At 57.0% G+C, this 17208-nt stretch overlaps 1 protein-coding gene across 1 annotated transcript in view; it reads right to left on the minus strand.

Moving 5' to 3' along the window:
* PLEKHA6 (pleckstrin homology domain containing A6) overlaps positions 1-17208 on the minus strand; it is a 142070-nt gene that overhangs the window by 11867 nt on the left and 112995 nt on the right. Inside the window, 7 exon segments of the mRNA XM_056119068.1 lie at positions 668-807; positions 8194-8305; positions 10591-10686; positions 11412-11561; positions 11726-11806; positions 12957-13025; positions 13822-13902. Coding sequence (XP_055975043.1) covers positions 668-807; positions 8194-8305; positions 10591-10686; positions 11412-11561; positions 11726-11806; positions 12957-13025; positions 13822-13902 — 729 coding nt within the window.

Raw genomic sequence — 17208 nt, forward strand, 5'->3', positions numbered from 1 at the left:
AAGACGCGCGGCTGTGAGGTAGGAGAGAAGAACATTAGCAGGACGCACGCACGCCAAGGGCCCACCACCGCCCTCGGCCCGATGGGGCACCAGCTCCCCACCCCTCATGCCTCTCCCCCTCCCATCCACCCAGATTCTCCTTGCCGCCACCCGGCCATCCAGCACACTCCTGGCCGGCTCTCAGCCCCCGCTTCCATCTACAGCACTGCCCACGCAGGGCTGGGCTGAGTCTCTTAGGAGGTCTGAGTGTCTCATCTGACCTTTGCTGGAACCCATGGGCAGCATCTCAAGGCTGTCCCTTGGGCTTGGCCCCCACTGGACACTGACCGGGAGAGGAAAGGCCGTGGGAGTGTATGGTGTCCCCCAGGGGCTCTGGCGTCTGTCCCCACCCTGCTGACCAGCAGGGCATGAGCTGCTCCCACACTGCCCCCAGCCCTCTCCCAGAAGCCACCCTGGAGTCCAGGTCCTGGCAGCACTGGGCATCGGCTCACGAGGACACAGCTGGGAAGGCCCCAGCAGACAGAGGAGAAAAGCGAAGCGATGAGAAAGGCAACGGTCCCTCAAAGAGACGCGCCAGGCCTGGAGGCCTGGGGGTGCGGCCGAGAGGAAGGCCCTGTCACCCCTGCAGGCACACACACCTACCTTCTGCTCCATTTTTTCAGCTTACCTCACTCGACCCGGGCTTGGTGGGGGACCCCTGAGAACCAGACATGAGTGAAAAGGGGCTCAAGGGGCTGGTGAGGCTGGCGGAGCTGAGCGGGCTGGCAGGGCTGTTGGAGCTGTAGCTGGCCGAGGGGCCCGGGCCTCCTGGGAGAGAAGAGGCGAGAGATGAGGCTGCAGGAGGGAGAGAGAATGCAGGGTCTCAGGCCACCTGGGCTGCTGGGTGTGGGGAGGCCAGATGGACACCACAGGGCTGCCTCTGAGGAGTCAGAAACAAGAGCAGGTTTGCCTATGGGTGCCTTGGCCGGGACCTGGAGGTGTAAGTGAGGCACAGGTGGGACACCAGTGAGGTACAGGCAAGACACAGGTGAGACACAGGGGAGACAGGTGAAGTACAGGTGAGACATAGGTGAGGTACAGGTGAGGCACAAGCAAGACAGAAGTGAGGTACAGGCGAGAACAGGTGAAATAGAGGCGAGACATAGTTGAGACACAGGTGAGGTATGGGTAAAACACAGGCGAGGCACAGGCGAGATACAGGTGAGGCACAGGCAAGACACAGGCGAGGTAGAGAGACACAGGTGAGGCACAGGCGAGGCACAGGAGAAGTACATGCAAGACACAAGTGAGGTACAGGTAAGACAGGTGAAACACAGGTGAGGTACAGATGAGACACAGGCGAGGTACAAGTGAGACTCAGGTGAGGCACAGGTGAGGTACAGGCATGACACAGGCGAGGAACAGGCAAGACAGAGGAGGTACGGGTGAGGTACAGATGAGGTAGAGGTGAGAAACAGGTGAGAAACAGGTGAGATAGAGGAACTGGTGACACAGGTGAGGTAGGGGTAAGACAGGCAAGGCACAGATGAGACAGGCAAGGTACAGGTGAGGAATAGGGTAGGTAACAGGTGAGGCACAGAAGACACAGGTGAAGAACAGGCCAGACACAGGTGAGGTACAGGCAATATAGGTGAGGCACAGGTGAGATGGAGGCGAGGTAGAGGCGAGACACAGGTGAGGTGCAGGTGAGACACAGGTGAGGCACATGCGAGGCACAGGTAAGGCACATAAGGCACAGGTGAGATACTGGTGAGGCACAGGCGAGACACAGGAGAGGAAATGGTGAGGTAAGGTGAGGCACAGGCGATACACAGGCGAGGTACAGGTGAGACACAGGTGAGACATAGGTGAGGTACAGGCAAGGCACAAGTGAGGTACAGGCAAGACAGGTGAGGCACAGCGAGGGACAGGAGAGGTACAGGCAAGTCACAGGTGAGACACAGGCGAGGTATAGGCTAGACAGAGGTGAGGTACAGGTGAGACAGATGAGGTACAGGTGAGGTAGAGGTGAGACACGGGTAAGATACAGGCGAGGTTCAGGCAAGACACAAGCAAGGTACAGGTGAAGTACAGGCAAGGTACAGGCGAAGTACAGGTGACAGATGAGGCACAGATGAGACCAGCGAGGCACAGATGAGACACAGGCGAGCTACAGATGAGAAACAGGTGAGGTACAGGTGAGACAAAGGAGAGGTACAGCAGAGACACAAGTGAGGTGCAGGTGAGGTACAAGCGAGACACAGGCAAGACAGGTGAGGCACAGGTGAGGCGCAGACGAGGCACAGACAAGACACAGGCGAGGTACAGGCGAGGCACAGGCGAGACACAGGCGAAGTACAGGCAAGGTACAGGTGAAACACAGGCGTAGTACAGGTGAGGTACAGACAAGGCATAGGCGAGGTACAGGCGAGGCACAGGCGAGACACAGGCGAAGTACAGGCAAGGTACAGGCGAAACACAGGCGAAGTACAGGTGAGGTACAGGCAAGACACAGGTGAGGTACAGGCAATAGAGGTGAGGTACAGGTGAGGTACAGGTGAGACAAAGGAGAGGTACAGCAGAGACACAAGTGAGGTGCAGGTGAGGTACAAGCGAGACACAGGCAAGGGACAGGCGAGGCACAGGTGAGGCGCAGACGAGGCACAGACAAGACACAGGCGAGGTACAGGCGAGGCACAGGCGAGACACAGGCAAAGCACAGGCAAAGTACAGGCGAAACAGGCGAGGTACAGGTGAGGTACAGACAAGACACAGGCGAGGTACAGGCGAGGCACAGGCGAAACACAGGTGAAGTACAGGCAAGGTACAGGCGAAACACAGGCGAAGTACAGGTGAGGTATAGGCAAGACACAGGTGAGGTACAGGCAATAGAGGTGAGGTACAGGTGAGGTACAGGTGAGACAAAGGAGAGGTACAGCAGAGACACAAGTGAGGTGCAGGTGAGGTACAAGCGAGACACAGGCTAGGGACAGGTGAGGCACTGGTGAGGCGCAGACGAGGCACAGACAAGACACAGGAGCGGTACAGGCGAGGCACAGGCGAGACACAGGCGAAGCACAGGCAAGGTACAGGTGAAACACAGGCGAAGTACAGGTGAGGTACAGACAAGACACAGGCAAGGTACAGGCGAGGCACAGGCAAGACACAGGCGAAGCACAGGTGAGACACAGGCGAAGTACAGGCGAGGTACTGGCGAAACACAGGCGAAGTACAGGTGAGGTACAGGCAAGACACAGGTGAGGTACAGGCAATAGAGGTGAGGTACAGGTGAGACAAAGGAGAAGTACAGCAGAGACACAAGTGAGGTGCTGGTGAGGTACAAGCAAAACACAGGCAAGGGACAGGTGAGGCACAGGCGAGGCGCAGACGAGGCACAGAAAAGACACAGGTGAGGTACAGTCGAGGCACAGGCGAGACACAGGCGAAGTACAGGCAAGGTACAGGTGAAACACAGGCGAAGTACAAGTGAGGTACAGGCAAGACACAGGTGAGGTACAGGCAATAGAGGTGAGATACAGGTGAGGTACAGGTGAGACAAAGGAGAGGTACAGCAGAGACACAAGTGAGGTGCAGGTGAGGTACAAGCGAGACACAGGCAAGGGACAGGTGAGGCACAGGCGAGGCGCAGACAAGGCACAGGCAAGACACAGGCGAGGTACCGGTGAGGCACAGGCGAGACAGGTGAGGTAGAGAGACACAGGTGAGGCACCCGCGAGGCACAGGAGAAGTACATGCAAGACACAAGTGAGGTACAGGTAAGACAGGTGAAACACAGGTGAGGTACAGATGAGACACAGGCGAGGTACAAGTGAGACTCAGGTGAGGCACAGGTGAGGTACAGGCATGACACAGGCGAGGAACAGGCAAGACAGAGGAGGTACGGGTGAGGTACAGATGAGGTAGAGGTGAGAAACAGGTGAGAAACAGGTGAGATAGAGGAACAGGTGACACAGGTGAGGTAGGGGTAAGACATAGGCAAGGCACAGGTGAGACACAGGCAAGGTACAGGTGAGGAATAGGGTAGGTAACAGGTGAGGCACAGAAGACACAGGTGAAGAACAGGCCAGACACTGGTGAGGTACAGGCAATATAGGTGAGGCACAGGTGAGGTACAAGTGAGACTCAGGTGAGGCACAGGTGAGGTACAGGCATGACACAGGCGAGGAACAGGCAAGACAGAGGAGGTACGGGTGAGGTACAGATGAGGTAGAGGTGAGAAACAGGTGAGAAACAGGTGAGATAGAGGAACAGGTGACACAGGTGAGGTAGGGGTAAGACATAGGCAAGGCACAGGTGAGACACAGGCAAGGTACAGGTGAGGAATAGGGTAGGTAACAGGTGAGGCACAGAAGACACAGGTGAAGAACAGGCCAGACACTGGTGAGGTACAGGCAATATAGGTGAGGCACAGGTGAGGTGGAGGCGAGGTAGAGGCGAGACACAGGTGAGGTGCAGGTGAGACACAGGTGAGGCACATGCGAGGCACAGGTAAGGCACATAAGGCACAGGTGAGATACTGGTGAGGCACAGGCGAGACACAGGAGAGGAAATGGTGAGGCAAGGTGAGGCACAGGCGATACACAGGCGAGGTACAGATGAGACACAGGTGAGACACAGGTGAGACATAGGTGAGGTACAGGCAAGGCATAAGTGAGGTACAGGCAAGACAGGTGAGGCACAGCGAGGGACAGGAGAGGTACAGGCAAGTCACAGGTGAGACACAGGCGAGGTATAGGCTAGACAGAGGTGAGGTACAGGTGAGACAGATGAGGTACAGGTGAGGTAGAGATGAGACACGGGTAAGATACAGGCGAGGTTCAGGCGAGACACAAGCAAGGTACAGGTGAAGTACAGGCAAGGTACAGGCGAAGTACAGGTGACAGATGAGGCACAGATGAGACCAGCGAGGCACAGATGAGACACAGGCGAGCTACAGATGAGAAACAGGTGAGGTACAGGTGAGACAAAGGAGAGGTACAGCAGAGACACAAGTGAGGTGCAGGTGAGGTACAAGCGAGACACAGGCAAGAGACAGGTGAGGCGCAGACGAGGCACAGACAAGACACAGGCGAGGTACAGGCGAGGCACAGGCGAGACACAGGCGAAGTACAGGCAAGGTACAGGTGAAACACAGGCGTAGTACAGGTGAGGTACAGGCAAGACACAGGTGAGATACAGGCAATAGAGGTGAGGTACGTGAGGTACAGGTGAAACAAGAGAGGTACCGCAGAGACACAAGTGAGGTGCAGGTGAGGTACAAGCGAGACACAGGCAAGGGACGGGTGAGGCACAGGCGAGGCGCAGACGAGGCACTGGCAAGACACAGGCGAGGTACAGGCGAGGCACAGGTGAGACACAGGCAAAGCACAGGCAATGTACAGGTGAAACACAGGCGAAGTACAAGTGAGGTACAGGCAAGACACAGGTGAGGTACAGGCAATAGAGGTGAGATACAGGTGAGGTACAGGTGAGACAAAGGAGAGGTACAGCAGAGACACAAGTGAGGTGCAGGTGAGGTACAAGCGAGACACAGGCAAGGGACAGGTGAGGCACAGGTGAGGCGCAGACAAGGCACCGTCAAGACACTGGCGAGGTACAGGTGAGGCACAGGCGAGACACAGGCGAAGTACAGGCAATGCACAGGCGAAACACAGGCGAAGAACAGGTGAGGTACAGGCAAGACACAGGTGAAGTACTAGTGAGATACCGGTGATACAGGCAAGACAACTGAAACACAGGAAAGGTATAGGTGAGGTATAGGTAAGTACAGGTGAGGCACAGGTGAGACACAGGCGAGGTACAGGCAAAACACAGGTGAGGTACAGGCAATAGAGGTGAGATACAGGTGAGGTACAGGCGAGGTACAGGTGAGACACAGGTGAGGTACAGGCGAGGTACAGGTGAGCTACAGGCGAGACAGGTGACGGTCAAGACAGGTGAGACACAGTCGAGATATAGGTGAGACACAGGCAAGGTACAAGTGAGGCACAGGCGAGGCACAGGTGAGGCACAGGCAAGACAGGTGTGGTACAGGCGAAACACAGGTGAGGTACAGGTAAGGTACAGGTGAGACATAGGTGAGACAGTCAAGACAAGTGAGACACAGGTGAGGCACAGGCGAGATAGTGAGATACAGGTTAGATACAGGCGAGGCACAGGTAAGGCACAGGCCGAGGTACAGGTAAGGTACATGCAAGGCAGTGGTAGGTTACAGGTGAGGCACAGCTGACACACAGGCAAGGTACAGGCAAGGCACAGGTGAGGCGCAGGCGAGACACAGGTGAGGTACTGGCAAGCCACACGTGAAGTACAGGTGAGACAGGCAAAGTACACGCGAAACAAGGTGAAGTACAATGAGACACAGGTGAGGCATAGAAGAGGTACAGGTGAGGCATAGGCAAGGTGCAGGTAAGGTATAGGAGAGGCACAGGTGAGGCACAGGCAAGGCACAGGTGAGAACAGGTGAGGCACAGGTGGACACAGGTGAGGCACTGATAAGGTACAGGCAAGGTACAGGCAAGGTAGACAAGACACAGGTGAGGTATAGGCGAGGTACAGGTGAGGTACAGGTGAGACAGGCGAGGCTCAGGTGAGGCATAGGAGACACAGGCAAGGTACAGGCAAGACATAGATGAGGTACAGGCAAGGCACAGGATTGGTACAGGTGAGTTACAGGAGAGACACAGGCAAGACACAGGCAAGGTACAGGTGAGGCACAGGCGAGGTACAGGCGAAAACAGGAGAGGCACAGGCGAGGCTAAGGCAAGGCTAAGGCAAGGCTAAAGCAAGGCACAGGTGAAGCTAAGGCAAGGCATAGTGAGGTACAGGCAAGGCACAGGCTTGTACAGGTGAGCTACAGGCGAGGCACAGATGAGGTACAGGTGAGTTACAGGTGAGGCACAGGCAAGACAGATGATAAAGACGAGGTACAGATGAGGGACAGGTGAGGCACAGGCGAGGCAAAGGCAAAGCACAGGTGAGATAGGTGAGACACAGGTGAGGTACAGGCGAGGCACAGGCAAGCCACAAGCAATGTACAGGCTACGTACAGGCAACGTACAGGTGACGTATGGTGAGACAGGCAAGGTACAGGTGAGGCACAAGCAAGATACATGTGAGGCACAAGTGAGACACAGGCAAGGCACAGGTGAGACATAGGTGATATACTGGTAAGATACAGGCTAGGTACAGGCGAGGTATAGGCAAGATACAGGTGAGGTACAGGTGAGGCTCAGGTGAGGCTTAGGAGAGACACAAATGAAGTACAGGCAAGACAGGTGAGGTACAGGCAAGACAAGTAAGACACAGGCAAGGTATAGGCGAGACACAGATGAGGTACAGGCAAGGCACAGGCTTGGTACAGGTGACACAGGTGAGGTACAGGCAACACAGGTGAGGTACAGGTGAGGCTCAGGAGAGGTACAGGTGAGATATGAGAGATACAGGTGGGGCACAGGCGAGGTACAGGCAGGGCACAGGCGGTACAGCCGGGGTACAGGTGGGGCACAGGCGAGGCATAGGAGACACACAAGTGAGGTACAAGCGAGAAACAGGTGAGACAGACAGGCGAGGTGCAGGTGAGGCAAAGGTTAGGCACAGGTAGGTACAGACGAGACACAGGTGAGGTACAGACGAGGCACTGGTGAGGCACTAGTGAGGTATAGGAGAGGGACAGTCAAGGGACAGGCGAGGTACAGGTGAGGCACAGGTTAGGCACAGGTAGGTACAGGTGAGGCACTGGTGAGGCACTAGTGAGACATAGGAGAGGGACAGGCAAGGAACAGGCGAGAAAAGAGAGGCACAGGTGAGGCACAGGCGAGATAAATGTGAGGTACAGGTGAGACACTGGTGAGGTACAGGTGAGGCAAAGGTGAGGCACAGCTGATGCAAAGGTGAGACAGGTGAGGTACAGGTGGGTCACAGAGGGGAAGCAGGTGAGGTACAGGTGGGACACAGGTGGGACACAAATGAGGTCAGGTGAAGTACAGGTTGTACACAGGTGAGCACAGGTGAGACACAGGCGAGTCACAGGTGAAGCCTTTCCCAGGAGGTGTAGGTGGGTGGAGAGCCCGCCTGAGGGCCGCCACCTGGTACCCAGGAAAAGTTCTGGGGAGGCCTGTGTGCAGCTGTGGGGTGGAGGCCAGAGACCCGCAGCGTTTCTGCTGAGGCCAGGCGGCGGGAGACGGTGCCCACCTCTGTGTTTGGCGGTGTCGGTGCCCCGGGATGGGTTGTTCTTCCTCAGCCCCTCCATAGCGTCTTGGATCCTCCAGATCTCCTTCTGGATCTGCCGACTGTGCGCCTCATTCTAAAGACACAGAGTGGTCAGGAGAGCCACCGGGGGGTGCCGCCTCTCTCTAGCCTCTGGGTGAAGAGTTGGCATGTGTGTGTATGCACATGAATGCACACACATGCAATCACACGAACATGCGTACACATACATGCACACAGCACACGTGTGTGCGTACATATACACAAGCATGTGTGCCATATACACATGCACGCACACATGCACTCACACATATAGATGCACACAGCACATGCACACATTCGCAGGTATACACAAACATGCACACAGAACACACACATATAAGTGCACACATACACACACACATAGATGCACCATGCATATGCATGCACACAGCACACATGTGTACATGCACAGAGCCTATAAATCTCCCTACCACTCTGCATGCTGTCATCCACGCAGACCCCTTTCTCTATCCACACCCACACCCACACCACGTACACCACCCATCATGCATACCCTGTTCTCCCACCTCTTCCCCATACCATACCATATCTCCACACTTACACCCACACCCTCACTTCCCCACCATAGACTTCCACAGACATCTCCCCCCGCATAGCACTCCATACACCCCAACCATCTCTGATAGATGAATAACGCCCCATCAGATTCATCTTTCTCTGCCCTCACAAATGGCCCTGAGTTGGCTGAGGAGAGGGCTTTGTCCTTACAGTAAATCCAGCGAGTTTGGGGGAAATTCAGAAACCTAGAGTCACACCAGCTGCTTAGAGTGACCCAAGGGGAGACCAGAGTGGTCCCCTCAGAAGATACTTCTGTGGGGCGCACGCCATGAGGTGTAAGGGATCAAACCCGGACTCCTGCAAGTGCTCCAGCCCTTTGGGAGATCTATTTCCTGACCCCAGAGAGATGCTTCAGAAAAGACTGGAGCTTCCAAATGTGCTAATTTTCTTCACTCTGAACAGCCCTTTGGCAACACCCAAAAATAGGTCTAGAAACTGGTGAATTATATTCCACTACAGTATCTGCCCTAAAAAAGATAGTTGTCTAGGGCCAGAATGATAGTATATCACGGGTGGGGGCAGAGGATGATTGCCCTGCACACAGCCAACCTGGGTTCAATCCCTGGCACCCCATATGGTCCCCAAGTCCTCAAGGAGTGATCCCTGAGTGCAGAACCAGGCATAGACCCTGAGCACCACTGGGTGTGCCCCCGCCACAATAGCAATTGTCATTTCTGTGCACCCCTGGGCTGGTGCTATGCTCAGTGCATGAGAAACTAAGGAATTCCCACTGCACAATTCAAGAGACAAGGGCTGTACCCACGTCACCGAAGAGAAGTCATACCCGGGCTAGCAGGTGTGTGTTCATTGACTGCACTGGGCCCGTGCCCTCAAGGGCATGGCACTGCCCTGCCTATCAGTGCCTCACGTTATAGAAAGCCGGCCCACGGGACTTGGGCACTCGGCACTCACCCACCTCCCCAGCCGTGAGGTCGGGGTGCTGAGCTTTGCTACCAGAAAGGAAGCAGCAGCAGAGCCTGGGCAGAGACAGGGCAGGATCTGGGGAACACCTGAACGCCCCACGATCTACCTGTCCATTCTCCTGCCTCCCAGTATGCTTCTCACCTAGCTCAGAAAATATAGCGTCTCCTGGGGCAGGAGCAATAGCACAGTGGGTAGCGCATTTGCTTTGCACGCAGCCAACCCGGGTTCGATTCCCAGCATCCCATATGGTCCCCTGAGCACAGCCAGGAATAACTCCTGAGTGCATGAGCCAGGAGTAACCCCTGAGCATCGCCGGGTGTGACAAGAAAAGAAAAGAAAAGAAAAGAAGCAAGCAAGCAAGCAAGCGTCTCCCAGCTCAGTGCCGCTAGACTTGGCGCCTCATACCACGGAGGCCCCCTCTACCCCGCAGACAACACCCAGTGTCAAATCCTTGCCGGCAGGCATGAGTAGGGCCTCACCCCACTCTCCCACCTTGCCATTAGCTCATCCCGACAGCTGATGGCGTGAGAGCAAAGCCCTCCATCAGCATCGCCCTGGAACTGAGAACCCATATCAGGTGGCCCTGACTGTCCTTGCCCGTCTGTCTGCGGGGGACAGTACTTGGGAGCGTCAGGCCGAGCTGGGGACTGAGGCTGAGATTCCTGCAGGTGGAGCTTGTCCTCCAGCCCTTTGATCCACTCCCAGAAACCCCCTTCCTCCTCTTACGTCTTGGAGCCCCCTAAAACAAGGAATGAAGTCGCTCTGGCATCCTTTGGGCTCCAGAGACCACGAGAGGGCTCTTCCCGCACCCGTCCCCAGTCTCCACGCGCTCCTCACCTGATTGTCCAGGTTAAGCTGCTCCCAGAGGTCATCGTGCAGGGCCGAGACCTCTGTCTCCAGGTTCTCGTACTCCAGGGTGCTGTTCGCCAGGGCCTAAGAGGGGGCGAGGGCTCGCTGAGTCAGCCGCCACCCCCCAACCCTGCTGCTTGTCCTGCCCTGGGGCTTGGAGCCAAACACTGGCCTGCCAAGAGGCTCAGCCACAGCAAGCCCAAAGGACAGAGAGAAAATCCGGGTCTCCCAACATAGCTGGGCCAGAGGGGCCCCATCACCCTGCTGGTTGCCCCAGACCAGCTGCTTAAAGCAGAGGACGCGTCAAAGAGAAGAGCCCGGGGCCTGTGGACCCTTGAGCGGCAAAGTCCCTGCCTTGCGAGCACGAGGGCCCAAGTCTGAGGCCCAGCCGCACCCACATGTCCCGAGCACCGCAGCCAAACAACAGCACAGGGAAGGAAGGGGGATAAAAGTTTTTTTTTTCTTTTTAAAGAGAAACGAGCCAGAGACTGTGTTTGTCCAACCCCTTCCTCCTCCTTGGTCACATTTTTTGGGGATTTCTGCTGCTCCCCCAGGAGCAGGCTGGGACAATGCACTGGCTTTGCCCATGGCTGGTTCTCTAGTGGACGGGAGAGGGTGGCAGCAAAATGCTTCAAGGGCACAGTAGCTCTGACTTCAGGCCGTCCCAAACGAACTTGTTCGAGACAGAGTTTGCTGGGATGGAATGAGCAGGGGCATATCTGGCAGGCCCCTCGGTAAGCACCGTGCCTGTGCCCCTCCGAGCCCCTGCCCCTGAGGACCAAAGGTGTCAGGCCTGGCGGGGCAATTACCGTGGAGGCCTGGGACAGCTCCACGCGGATGTTGATGAGCTGGTTCTGCAGCGCCTCCTTCTTGTGCAGCAGCTTCTCGGGGTAGGCGGGCTGGTTGCCGAACATCTCCAGCTCCTGGTGCGTCCCCATCAGGGCGCTCTCCAGGCTCTCCTGAACAAAGCGGGGCACGCAGTGAGCGGCCCTGAGATGGGCCTCCCCTGCGGGCAGCCCTGCTGAGCCAGCACAGCTGAGCCGGGCAGCTCCGTGGGCTGGCCAGGAGGGAGCTGCCACCTGCACCCCCACCTCCCCGTCCCACCGCCCATCCCGAGCCTCACCTTTTCCGCTCGGAGCTGCTGTACCAGCCGGTCCTGCTCCCTCACCACCTTGTTCTGCTCACACAGTTTGCCCAGCAGCTTCTGGGGGCCCGAGAGTGGGGAGGGGAGGAGAGAAAGGGGCTGATGGGGACATGGGCGTGGCTGGTAGGGGCCACTGGAAATGCCTCCTTTCCCCTGCTGAGGTAGCAGGCCCCTTCCTGGGGAGGCTCCGGGGCAGGGCTCTGAACAAGCAGCTCCCAAACCCCTTGTGAACCCCGAGATGCTTCCTCGTCCCCCCAATGCCCAGCTCCTCCTTCCATGGCTGACTCCGCGGCCCCCTGGTGCCTGAAAGCTGGGCAGACTCGACCCACTCCTCAGGCAAAGCCAGTTCATGGGTCAGAGGAAGGCGAGGCCGGAGCTCTCTTCTACTCAGTCCAGAACCTTCCCATATCTGGGCAGCCGGCCACACTGTCCTGCCCACCACACTGCGGGCAAGGCACTGGCCCCGCATGTGGCCAGCCCAGGTCCCATTCCCGGTACCACATGTGGTTCCCCCAAACCCCGCTAGGAGAAATCCCTGACCAAAGAAACAGGAGTAAGCCCCCAGCCCCGCCGGGTGTGCCCCTCACCCCCCAATCAAGGACCCAATCCCCCCCGATTTGTTGCAGTCAAGCCCCAAGCTGCTAGTTGCTGTCCTGCTACCCTGAAGTTTCCCAGGGGTCCCTGGGGCGGGGGGAACGGAGGGAAAGCAGAGCTTTATTCTTGGCCCGCTTCTCAGACACCTTGGAACAGCACCCAGTGGACACAGAGCAGCCGACCGACCTCCTAACAATGGGGGCAATGGGGCCAGAGCAATAGGACAGAGGTCAGGCATTTGCCTTGCACGCAGCCGAACCAGGTTCGATCCTCGGCATCCCATACAGTCCCCTGAGCACTGCCAACAGTGACTCCTGAGTGCAGAGCCAGGAGGAACTCCTGAGCATCTCTGGGTCTGGCCCAAAGACCGAAAGTTAAAAAAATGGGGGTGACCGGACAGCAGATGCCCTGGGGGCTGGAGCCAAGGGGCGAGATGTACAGACGAGGGGCGTGGGGAGGAACGTGGAGTGGCGAGGCTGACAGAATGGCGCCTTCACTGTGATGGAGGACAGGGTGAGATGCATGAACAGGGGCGAGGGGAGGGTGGAGCACCACCCCGGAGGTTGGGGAGGACGAGAGGTGAGGGCGGACAAGGGAGCAGGCGCGCTGCTCTTACATCTGTATCTTGCTCGTTTAACTTGTAGGTGTGGAGGCTGTCCCGGAACACTTCTGGGTATGGAGGGACCTGCAGGAACACGAGGCCGGTTACAGCGTCAGCTCCCTGCCCCACGCCAGAGGCTCTCCTCCGTCACACAGCGGCTTCTGCTCCGGCACGCTATGGTATAGCTGTCCGTCCCCCTATCCAGGAAGGCCGGGCGGCCCAGCCTAGTCCACATGCCCATCCTCCCGGGCAGATCCTGGGACGGAGGCAAAGCTCAGCGAGGCCTTTCCCAGCAGTTCACGGAGCTACTGCCCAGAGGGACTCCGGGGTGCAGTGACCAGGCGGCCCACTGGGGACAGCCCTGACCACAATGGCCACCCATGTGACTGCTTTTTGAAAAGACACAGGAGAGTGGTAGGAACAAGCATGGCAATGACCCTGATAGACTGAGCACGTCACAGGGCTTGTGCCCAAACCGGAAGTGTCTCTGGGTCCAGCACATGCTGCTCAGCCTTGGTGACGCACCCCGCAACCACAGCATTTCCGACACAACTTTGGCATTGGCTGGTTCCACCTCACACCCCTCATGCCCTTAACCCCAATGACATCTGTTAAGATGACACCAAATATAAAGTAGAAGTCCAAGACATGGCAAAGCAAATCTGCAGTCCCTGGCATGGTATGAGATGTCCAGCGGTTGGGATGGTCCGGGGAATGGGCCCGGGGCTCCCCCCATGCACGCGAAGAATGGACGGAGGTCGGGCTGAATCTGGTGCATGAGGCCTGGCAGATGAGCGGGCTGGGTGCAGTGAGCCCCACCCCAGATGGGCCGACTGGAGCATGCACAGGCAGCGAGCATGGTGACGGGACCGTGGCTTACTTGCATGAAGAGTTGGGCCCTGGGGGAGGAATTCTCCACCATGCGGTTGACCATAGTGATGAGCGTCTCGCTCTCACTCATCTGCAGCAGAGGAAGGAACGCACGATTCACACTCGCACCCCGCCCGCGGCATCTCCCCCAGTCACTGGCGTTGTTTTCCAGACACAGCAAAGAGCAGCAGCAACTCAGAGGGTCTCTGGCCCCCGCGCCTGGCCTCCCCCCTCCCCCCCACCACTTCATCAAGGCCATCTCAGGGCCAGCATGGAAGCTGCCTCTGAGGCCACAGAGGGGAGCTGGGGGGTCCAGCGTCCCTGGCCCTGAGCTCAGAGACCTGGTTCAGGTGCCCGACAGATCAAGAATGCCACCTTCAGGGGCTCGAGCAATAGCACAGTGGGTAGGGCATTTGCCTTGCACGCAGCCAACCCGGGTTCAATTCCCAGCATCCCACATGGTCCCCTGAGCACCGCCAGGAGTGATTCCTGAGTGCAGAGCCAGGAATAACCCCTGTGCATCGCCGAGCGTGACCCAAAAAGCAAAAAAAAAAAAAAAAAAAAAAAAAAAAGGAATGCCACCTTGGGGCTGGAGCGATAGCACAGCAGGTAGGGCATTTGCCTTGCACGTGGCTGACCCAGGTTCAATTCCCAGCATCCCATATGGCCCCCTGAGCACTGCCAGGAGTGATTCCTGAGTGCATGAATGCCACCTCCTCACCCCACCCAGTGCTTGTTCCTCGCACTGCTTTGGTCCAGGAGCACCTGAGCTGGGAAAAGTCAAGCCCCCAAGTGTGATGTCAACCCAACCGTGGAAAAGGAGAAACTCGGACCCGCTCTTGGCCAGTGAAGCGAGCGCGGTCTCTGGCCCCCGCTGGGCTCTCAGGTGGACAGGACTGCTAACACGGTGTCCAGAGCTGGGCTAGCTGCATCATGCCGGTCTGGGATGACGCAGGGAGCAAACGAGGAGGTGAGACAAGCGAGCCGCGTTAAAGTGCCACCAGGCATGGGGACACTGCAGTCCAACGCCCCCTCCATCAGGAAGGGGCGGGGAGGGAGGGGGAGGGGAAGCAGGAAGAGGAGGGAAGTGGACCCCATGCCTCCAGAACATTCTCATTTCTCCGCTGGTTGCAGAGTGAGCGCGGCCCCAAGTGAAACCTCCCACAGCGCCCTTGCCTGGGTCTCTTTAACTCAACTGATCTGAAGGTGGAGAGGACAGAGGAATCGGGGAGGAGCAGCAGGGAAGGATGGGGCAGAGCCACCTTAGGGCAGATCCCGAGGGGTCACGGCTCAGGACCCTCTGTCTTTGCCATCGTTTCCCCAGTCTTTGTCAGGCACTACCTTATTTCCTTTCTCTTAGCCCTGTTAGGTGCCAGCACCAAAGCAGCCATGCATCTCTGTGCTGGAGAGGGTGTGAGGGATAGCACCCCTCCGCCCCCCGCCCCGCCTCCCCAAGCAGGACCTACAGTCTGCAAGAGGTTTCCCAAGCAGCTGACTTTTGCAACCCTTTGGCCACTTGCTAATTTTTCTACGGTGCAAAGCCCGACTCAAAAGACTTTTAAGATGTGCAGCAGGTGGGGGCTGACCTTACATGCTGCAGACCCAGGTTTGAGCCCAGCATTGTATGTGGTTCCCTGAGCCCCACCAAGAGTGAGCCCTGAGTACAGAGCCAGGAGCAAGCCCGGAGCACCACTGGGTGTGTCCCCCAATCCCCCCACCCCCCACCGGCACCTCCCCACCAAAAAGAAAGACTTTCAAAAGAGCAGGCGTGCTATGAAGTTGACTCTTTGTAAAACCGTGAACGATCAGGCAGAATTTCACTCACATTTTTCTGTCAGGTTCTAAATTCAAGTCAACTCTATCCTTGTGGTGCGTGAGTGTGTGTGCGTGCATGTGAGTGCTGTGTGTACATCTATGTGTGTGTCGTTGAGGCCTGCTGTCAAATGTTAGGGAGCAAACAGATCTGAAGGTACCCAGCCCATTTGCTTTCAGATCTACTCGGGGAATATATCAGTATTTTAAGTTGAGTTTTGGAAGGAAAAGGAAAATGAAACAATTGCAGCAGTCACCACTGTCCCTCACCGAAGTCTGGCCAAGTGCTGTCCTGTGTCACATCTCACGTGCTGCTCACGTGACTCTGGGGGGGAGAAGGGGAAGGTTCTCAGTGTCCATCTTATGGCTGGGAAGACAAAGGTCCCCCAGGCGGAATGCTATTGCTAAGGTGAGAAGCCAGACCCATGTCGGACAGAGAAGGACCGAGGGACACTGTCCCGGTCTATGTTCCGGGCTCTCTTGCTGGTACAAGTTCCTTTTAAGAACATTGTCCAAAGGGCTGAGCACTTGCTTAGCCGGCAGGAGGCCCGGGTTTGTTCCTGGCACCATATGGTCCAGAGCACCGCAGGAAGTGACTCCTGAGCACTGCCTGGGGGGGACACCCCTAGCTGTGAGACATAATCAATGCTTCAGCAAGGAGTTTCTGGGAGAGCCTGTTTCTGAAGCCTCGTGGGCTTGTCACCCCATGAAAGGTGAGCAGAAAGCACACCTGTGGGTGCCTGGGGCTCATGGAGGGGAGCTGACAGCAGCCCACAGGCATAGAGGCTTGATCCCCCCACTCTGACACCCCTGCAGGACCCACTTCCTAGGCAAGCCCGGGACCCGCCCCACGGGGATTGAAAGGCTCTCTGTGGGCACCCCACGCTGGCACCAGGTGTAATGTCGTGTCCTGCCAGGTGTCAGGCTCCTTCCCAGTTTCCCAGACACGAGGTCCTGGAGACAGTGCTCACGTGGTTAGTGCCCAGAACAACCCACGGCTGCAGCTACAGCCTCTGACTTCAAGGTTCCGTTATTCTTTATGTGAACTTGGCTGTAATTTAGGGGCCAGAATCACCGTGCTGCGGCCCCACCTCCAGCCACTTTCCATGTCAGACGTTCCCTGGCTGCAGGTTAGTCTTACCCTAAACTCAGTCTTTCAGTGGCTGTGTGTGTGTGTGTCTGTGTGTCTGTGTGTGTGTGTGTGTGTGTGTGTGTGTGTGTGCCCTTGGGGCCAGATTTAACCTCTCTGCGCTTTGGTTTCACCAGTCATGAAAGAGGATGCTAAATGCATCCACCTGCAAAGGGCGTTCTAAAGACTAAGTGAATTGGACTAAGTGAGTTTGTTTTTGGTTATGGGGGTCACACCCAGCGGAACACAGGGGCTACTCCCAGTCTGGTAAGGCGGCGGGAAGTGTCTGTGGTGCTGGGGATCAAGCCTGGGTCTCACAGGAATCAAATCCTGGCATGCAAAGCATAGCGCTTGGGAACCCCTTAAAATACAGGGGCAGCACCCAGTTCTGGAAGCTGTGGGGCCTCCATAGAATAAGGATGCGTAGGACCAGGGTCTCCGTGATCCTCAGCCCAC

This window comes from Sorex fumeus, unplaced genomic scaffold (assembly GCF_029834395.1).
Source record: "Sorex fumeus unplaced genomic scaffold, SorFum_2.1 ptg000039l, whole genome shotgun sequence".
NCBI lineage: Eukaryota > Metazoa > Chordata > Mammalia > Eulipotyphla > Soricidae > Sorex > Sorex fumeus.